We start from the raw sequence: 8530 nt of genomic DNA, 5'->3' as shown, positions 1-8530 counted from the left end.
AGGGGTCAAAAATATTGTTGCGTTTTTTTCGGTCTTACCCTCCTAAATCACGACACTTGTTGAGAAAATGATGTCTGCACAATTTTTGCGTGATTGGATAATGTGCCGCATTTTAATTGAAGTTTTGAATTATAATGATTTCGTGTCACTTTTAGGTACAATTGCGTTTTGTTATTTTGGAAAAAGCCTTTGCACTTCTTTAAATAAATATACAATTTCATAGATATTTACAAATAAAATCGATGTATGTATTACAAAATATACCAAAAAAGTCATTAATTTCCCTTTTTTAACATAATGATCTGGAGCGAGACATGTTTTGTACCTAGTTGCAGCAACCATAATTTACTCATTATTATGTATTTGTTGATATCGATTGTTATAATTAAGTGCAAAAATAATTACATAGTGTTATTATATAGTGTTAAGAGAAATAGTGTTACAATTTTACTTACGTAAAAATATATTCGATAAGAAATGAAAAGAAAGGTTAAATTACATACAGTTTTATTACATACAGCTAAATTACATATAGCCGGATTTCGTTGCATTGGGGTACTGTTTTCTATACTCGTCTACTAACTATTTATCCTGTTCATTTTCTCCTTTTTTTGTTAATAAATTAATATATTCTGATATCAAGTTTAGATTTTGCACTATTTTTAAATTTGCTCTATACGATACATCATTTTCCAACGTTGACGGATCTTTTTGTAAAATATCTGTAGATAAACTGAATCGATTGATGAATTTAAAAATGAAACTTCCTATTCCTACGTTGACATAATATGCTACATTTTTTATAATTACTTTTTTTTTATCAATTTGAACTATTTTTAAACTTCCAACAAGACAATTTCTCGTACTTAAAAATAAACTTGTATCAAAAAAAGATCAAGCTGCAGTTTCACGTGTAAGATACCGTAAATGTCCTCCAAAATGCAGTCCTATCCGGCTAACGGTTGCGTCAGTATTCTGCAAAAATCGTGAATCCTGAATATGTTTCTCAGAACAACTTCATAGGTATGATGACGGCGAGGAAGGTACAATAAATCCCGTCCAATCATTTGCTATAAAATAACGCAAGCACTAAACACACTGAAATCTTCGCCAGATAGCACAAAGACGTTTTTAAGACGTCTGTTGTAGGATATTCAGGACATCCTATGAACGGCCTAGAAACATCCTGTGTCACAAATCAAGACGTCTTATGGTCGTCTTTAAGACGTTCAGTAGACGCCTTTACGACATCTTTTAAACGTCCATAAGAGCGAGCAGCAAAGTGTGCCACGTGCGAAATAATAGTCTCTTTATGCTCCTTTATATTTCTCTATTGATCCCGCATTTTTTGTATAGTTCGTTTTCGACTGTATAATAAAACATTAAAGTACAATAATTGAGCCGTTTATTTTGAAAGTGGCATAAGTCACTTTGTTTTCAAGTCGAAATATTTAAGGGTTTGCGTTTTGACACATTTAAAAATGTGGATGCTAACTTTCGAGAAGATTTACTTGTATTTGTTATCTCAGGATACTGATATTTTTCTCAGTATAAATAATTTCGTATAAACATTAAAAAATCACCACTTTTCATTACGGTAAAGGGACTTAAGCCACTTTCAAAATAAATAGTTTAGAAAAATGGCTGACATATATTAATTTCGTCCGACGTATTTTACCGAAGTGATGTTTTGAAAGGACTGTGATTTACTAAAATTGTTGAATAAATTACATATATAATAATAATTTATACCATGAACATATTTAATATAAAGGTTTGATTTAAGTATTTTTTATTTTAATATTCATAAAATACAAAAATAATTAGTGTTCCGTTGTATGACGGAACCCTTATAAATCAAGCAAGGAAAAATGTTGTCCTCGAGTCAAACATTACTGACCATCTACGTCCATCCCTGGGTAGAGGAAAATCGCCAGATGTGGATAACCCAGGGACCGAAGGCCCTAGGAAATAACGTATTTGGGACGAAGCAATCGAAATGCCAGAACACCCGTAGTAAACAATTTCGTTGAAAGCCATTTCCGTCTTCTATTCAAGTATTTCTTTTATGACCCACAGTTGGTCACCAGATGTCAATTCTAGCCGTTTTTTACGATATGCATGTTCCACTGAGAAGAGGCATTTTCCGGATCATTGTTTGCTACGGCTTATCCTTGGGACACTCGGATTACTTCGCGGGCGTCACCCGAGGGCACGAACACTACCTGCGGGTGACCCTTAGTTTGGGGCGGTCACCTTTCTAATTTTGTACTCCAATCAGTCAGGGCGACCGTTTCCCTCACTCCTCGCAAAAAATGAATAATCCACAAATCCGACTGTCCCAAACTTAGAACACACCCACACCGAACTTACCTCCGAGAAGACACAACACACAACATTCATTCTACCATCAACCCGAACACGGAATAGTCTACACTCTAAAAATTATACGCTATATCGATGTGAAGTTGAATGTTCAAATATATTCCAAGTTACAAAAAACCGAAACTCAGCTTATTATCCCTAGCATCTTGAAAAGTCATAGGGAACCGCGAATCAAATACGCGGAAAAACATTGGTCCTTCGAGCCGGATTTAGTGTTTGTGAATTCAACAGACATCGACAACACAACCAACAGACGATCATTCATAGGATCATAACACCACCAGTATCAGGACGATCCACGCTAGCAACTCTGAAATCCTACTACACATCCACCTTCAGAGCTACAAGGAAACAGGAACGTCAGCGAAATCCAATCATTCAATTCTTCGCATCACAAAGGTAGGCTCATTCATAGCATCATCGATTCCCATATCGCGTCCCGTTTTCCTACAATGGCTTCCGCAGACATCCAAATCAGCACGTTACGCCGCAGACGTGGTAATATTATCGGTCAAATTACAACACTTACCAGAGTTCTGGACAATTCACAAGATCCAGAGCACTGCGATAAACTACTAATCACAGAACATCTCAATGGACTTGTTAAATCATGGAATCGGTTCGATGATATACAATTTGAAATAGAAACGCTAGATTCATCGGAAGAAACGCGACGATCAGAGATCCAATGCGATTATTACGCAGTTGTAGCTCGTGCAAAACGAATTCTTCAACACGACGAGTCACTGAACACCACGCGCAACAACCTTACTGAGTCACCAGCATCTATCATATCAGCCCCCATAGCCGTAAAATTACCGGAGATGCGATTACCGACGTTCGACGGAACCATTGAAAATTGGTCATCCTTCTACGACCTGTTTTCATCGACGATCGACCGCAACGAAAACCTCACCTCAGTGCAAAAATTGCAATACCTAAGATCAACCCTCACCGGGAAAGCCGCCGCATGCATCAAATCGTTAACAACGACCGATGTGAACTATCCTGCCGCGATTGAAATACTGAAAGAAAAATTCGACTGTCCACGCAAAACCCTTTTACGACATTGTGATGCGATTCGAGAGATTCCGAAGCTCGCAAAAGACACACCCGAAGCAATCGACGATTTACTAGACACCTTGAATCAACATCTACGCGCACTAAACAATCTCGGGGAACCCGTAGCAACTTGGAACACACTTCTTATATCAACAATCCTATCAAAACTCAATTCAGATACAATTTTGCAATGGGAACTCACGTTACCAGACAAGCAAATGCCATCATACACGCACCTCATCAAATTCCTACGAAAACGAGCAAACTGTTCAATAGTTGTCAACGGGACCAATCTAATCTCCAGAACTCGTCACCCCTCAGTAAATACATCTCCTAAAAGTATCCACGCAAACTACTCGAAGACGCAGACATTTTTCACCGCCAAAACTGCGCAATGTCCAATCTGCAACGGGTCACACATGGTTCGGGATTGTGAAGTCTTCAATTCAGCTTCCCCCACTACGCGATTAGAAAATGCTACAAAAAATTCATTGTGCCACAATTGTTTACGACCTGGCCACACCACCAACATATGCCGCTCGATTTTCACATGCCGAATTTGCAACCAACGTCACCACACTCTTATACATCAACCAAACCATACGGTGAATCAGAAACCCTCCACTTCCGCAACTACGACCACACACACAGCCATATCAACTACAGCTCCACAAGAAGGAATCACTGAGCCAGACCAACCTTTGTGCAATCGGTGACTATTTCCTCGTGGGATCTCAAGGGACAGGGACACTCACAACATTTTTATTGTAGACTCCCAATCAAACGACCTTTTGGTTACGGCAATCATCCACGCTATCAGTAGGACACATAAACCAGTGACATGCCGGGCTTTAATCGACACCTGCTCGACCACAAACTTCATGACACAAGATCTTGCAAAGAAACTCTCCTTACCTCTAAAACATTGTTCCATTCCGGTCGGCGCGCTCGATACTCTCACTACTGTGGCGAAACACATCGTCAAGGCCACCATCCGTTCCAGAATCAAGAACTATCAGCGAACTCTCACCTTTTTAGTCGTGCCCAACATTGCAACCGCAATTCCAGGCGATACAATTGATCGCGCTACCCTAAACATCCCAAGAAACATCGAACTCGCAGATCCTACGTTCCACCGCCCGGCACCAATCGACATGCTGTTAGGAGCCGGCACGGCATTATCCATTTTAAGTGTAGGTCAGATCAATCTTTCACAACCCGATGACCCAGACCTATATCTTCAGAAAACAATGTTGGGTTGGGTAATCGGGGGGAGCGCACCCACATTCAAACCAATAAGAAGTGCTTCATGCCACACACACACATCACTCCAGTTCGATCTCACACGTTTTTGGGAAATTGAAGACGGTCCACAAATACCTCATTTCTCAGAAGCAGAAACAGCATGTGAGGAATATTTCAAAAACACGATCACACGAAACGCGGAAGGAAGATACGTCGTATCGCTTCCATTCAACAACGACAAACCAAAACTCGGAGAATCGAAGTCAGCAGCCTATAAACGATTTCTATCCTTAGAAAGAAAGTTAAAACGAGATCCGGAGTTAAATAATCAGTACGAAGCTATTTTTAAGGAATATTTGGATCTTGGCCACATGTCCGAGATCCCTGATACCAACGAAGGCTATTACCTTGCACACCACGGGGTACTCAAGATGTCCAGCCAAACCACCAAGCTCCGCATCGTTTTCGACGGATCAGCTGCCTCAAGCACGGGTCTATCACTCAACGACGTATTACATACTGGCCCCAAAATCCAAGATGACTTATTGTATATTCTCCTGAGATTCCGCACACATCAATACGTTGTCACTGGTGACATCGAAAAGATGTACCGACAATTTTTAATACGTCCAGAAGATAGGAAATTTCAACAAGTACTCTGGCGAGACCATAACGACAGCATTAAGACCTTCCAACTGAACACCGTCACGTTCGGACTATCAGCAGCGCCCTATTTGGCCATACGATGCTTAACCCAATTAGCGGACGATGAACATCACCGGTTTCCCCAGGCGTCCAAAGTTTTAAAACAAGATTTCTATGTAGACGATCTGATAACTGGAACCCCCACGATCCAAGAAGCCATCTCATTGCGCAAGGAACTAACATCATTACTCAACACAGCAGGGTTGCACATCAGGCAATGGGCATCCAACGACAAACGTTTACTCGAAGATCTACCCGACGAAAACATAAATCAACAATTACATTTAGGCGAATCATCAATAGTCAAAACTTTAGGGATAGTCTGGAATTCGGCAGATGACTCCATCACCTACACTGTTAGACCCATTCTCCACACAGCCCGCGCCACCAAACGCTTTATTAGTTCAGAAATTGCAAAAATTTACGACCCTCTAGGCCTATTAGGACCAGTCATCATTACGGCAAAACTAATCCTTCAGGAGCTCTGGACTTTAAGAATCGATTGGGACGAATCCTTACCTATGGCAATACACAATAAATGGAGTCAATATTACTCTCAATTACCTCTGCTCAACCAGGCAAGATTCCGGCGAAAAACCGTCATTCAATCTGCATCCAACATTGAACTACATGGATTCTGCGATGCTAGCGAAAGGGCCTACGGGGCCTGCGTGTATATTCGATCTCAGAACAATCACGGGGAGACAATCGTGGAACTTCTAGTCGCAAAATCCAGAGTCGCACCTTTAAAGAGCAAATCCATTCCGCGACTTGAATTATGTGGGTCGGTGTTGCTAGCATCGCTCATGACCACCGTGAAGAAGGCACTAGGCCTGCAGATCGAACGCACAGTATATTGGACAGATTCCACGATAGTTTTACATTGGTTGAGATCCTCACCACACACCTTAAAAACCTTCGTCGCCAACAGAGTGTCTGAAATTCAATCCACTACAACCATCATAGATTGGCGCCACGTCAGTTCTACAGACAACCCTGCAGATTTGTTGTCGCGGGGTCAAATAATAAAAGACTTTTTACAATCATCCGTCTGGCAGAACGGACCATCTTGGCTCCAACAAGAGCACTCACACTGGCCTACTTGGGAACCAGTCACACACATTAACGATCCGGAGCGAAAAATCGCAATTTGCATGGCAACAATTCCTGTCACCAAAGACGCGAAAATCCTCGAACGGTATTCATCATGGACAAAATTAGTGCGAGTCATTGCAATCTGTCGGCGATGGAGGCCGGGTCGAATCATTAAGGGAAGCTTGACTGTCTCTGAACTATCCCAATCAAGGGTTACCATCCTCAGAATGCTCCAAGAAATATATTTCAAAACAGAAATACTGGCGCTTCGTCGTCAATCGGATCCCTATCTACACGGAAAACTGGCCAAATTGAATCCATTTCTCGATCAAGACGGACTTCTGAGAGTGGGAGGACGTCTCAAAAACTCAACTCTGACCTACTCGCAAAAACATCCAATTCTCCTTCCAAAATCACATATCACCACCTGCATCATTATGAATGAACACAAGAATCTTCTACATGCGGGAGCACAAACCACGTTATATTCACTAAGACGAACGTACTGGCCAATAGACGGTAGAAGTCTGGTATGGAGAACTATTCATGGATGTGTACGTTGCCGGCGAGCAAGTCCTCCATCCGTGGATTATATTATGGGTAATCTACCAATAGCACGAGTGACAGAATCGCGTCCATTCACAAACGTAGGAATCGACTACTGCGGACCTTTTTTTATCAAAGAAAAACAACATCGCAACCGCGGTCGAGTCAAGGTTTATGTGGCAGTCTTTGTTTGTCTCGCAATAAAAGCAATTCATCTTGAATTAGTCAGTGACCTAACCAGCGAAGCATTCATTGCAGCATTACGCCGATTCATCGCAAGAAGGGGATTTTGTGTGAACTTATATTCAGATAACGGTACAAATTTCAAGGGAGCCAATAATGAACTACGAGAACTCCGAGAACTCTTACGATCAGACGACCATCTCAAAAAAATCAACACCTTCCTCATTGAACGAGCCATCAATTGGCATTTTATTCCTCCACAAGCTCCCCATTTTGGAGGCTTATGGGAAGCTGCGGTAAAATCTTTTAAATATCATCTAAAACGCGTCGTAGGCCCGGAATTACTCACATTTGAAGGGCTTAATACACTGATTATCGATGTCGAAGCTATCCTCAACTCTCGACCCCTCACTCCACTTTCTTCAGATCCCTCCGACCTCCTCGCACTCACTCCAGGTCATTTCCTCATCGGTGATGCACTCACGAGCTTGCGCGATCGCGATCTACAAGGAACCCCTGCAAATCGATTATCAGCATGGCAGCGTGTTCAACAATTGAAACAACATTTCTGGAAGCGCTGGCATCGTGAGTATCTGAACGAATTGGCAAATCGCAATAAATGGACCAGGGGTCAACATCCCATCATCGAAGGTGCGATCGTTCTGCTCAGAGAAGACAACGTACCCTCAATGCAATGGCCTCTCGGACGAATCATTAAAACTCACCCAGGCTCCGACGGCATTGTTCGCGTAGTTACTGTCAGGACAGCCTCGAACGTGTTCGACCGGAGCGTGAAAAAACTAGTGCCGTTATTGTGTCAATCGGAGGATCAACCACGAAAGAACAATTTAACCATGAGAGGACATGAAATATGTGAATAGGAAAAAGGTTTCACTATTGTTAATCTTGTAGGTCTTAAGGCAACACTCCTATTCCATACCAAGCGTCGCCAACATTGTAATGTAGTATTTTAAGTTCCCAATCATACATATCTTAATATTAGCCAAGTAAATTCACACATACAAACATAAACAACCACTCACCATCACACATATCTGTCAACTTGATCTTGATCAGTACCCTCTCAACGGGGGGAGAATGTTCCGTTGTATGACGGAACCCTTATAAATCAAGCAAGGAAAAATGTTGTCCTCGAGTCAAACATTACTGACCATCTACGTCCATCCCTGGGTAGAGGAAAATCGCCAGATGTGGATAACCCAGGGACCGAAGGCCCTAGGAAATAACGTATTTGGGACGAAGCAATCGAAATGCCAGAACACCCGTAGTAAACAATTTCGTTGAAAGC

The 8530-nt window shown here is 41.7% G+C and overlaps 1 protein-coding gene across 1 annotated transcript; it reads left to right on the top strand.

Moving 5' to 3' along the window:
• Nucleotides 1-1871: 1871 nt before the first annotated feature.
• LOC143260697 (uncharacterized) lies at nt 1872-8102 on the top strand. Its single transcript, XM_076527022.1, has 4 exons — nt 1872-1976; nt 2639-2784; nt 2879-4159; nt 4268-8102. The coding sequence occupies exons 1-4, from the start codon at nt 1872-1874 to the stop codon at nt 8100-8102; spliced, it is 5367 nt and encodes a 1788-aa protein (XP_076383137.1).
• The last annotated feature ends 428 nt before the right edge of the window (nt 8103-8530 follow it).

Source organism: Megalopta genalis, chromosome 16, assembly GCF_051020955.1.
Source record: "Megalopta genalis isolate 19385.01 chromosome 16, iyMegGena1_principal, whole genome shotgun sequence".
Taxonomy (NCBI): Eukaryota; Metazoa; Arthropoda; class Insecta; order Hymenoptera; family Halictidae; genus Megalopta; species Megalopta genalis.
This window is presented reverse-complemented; position numbering and strand designations above follow the sequence as displayed.

Coding starts and splice junctions, on each gene's coding strand:
- LOC143260697 (XM_076527022.1), top strand. CDS start 1,872: ATGTTGTCCTCGAGTCAAACATTACTGACCATCTACGTCCATCCCTGG. Junction 1,977..2,638: donor CGAAGGCCCTAGGAAATAAC/GTATTTGGGACG, acceptor CACAACCAACAG/ACGATCATTCATAGGATCAT. Junction 4,160..4,267: donor GACCAACCTTTGTGCAATCG/GTGACTATTTCC, acceptor CCACGCTATCAG/TAGGACACATAAACCAGTGA.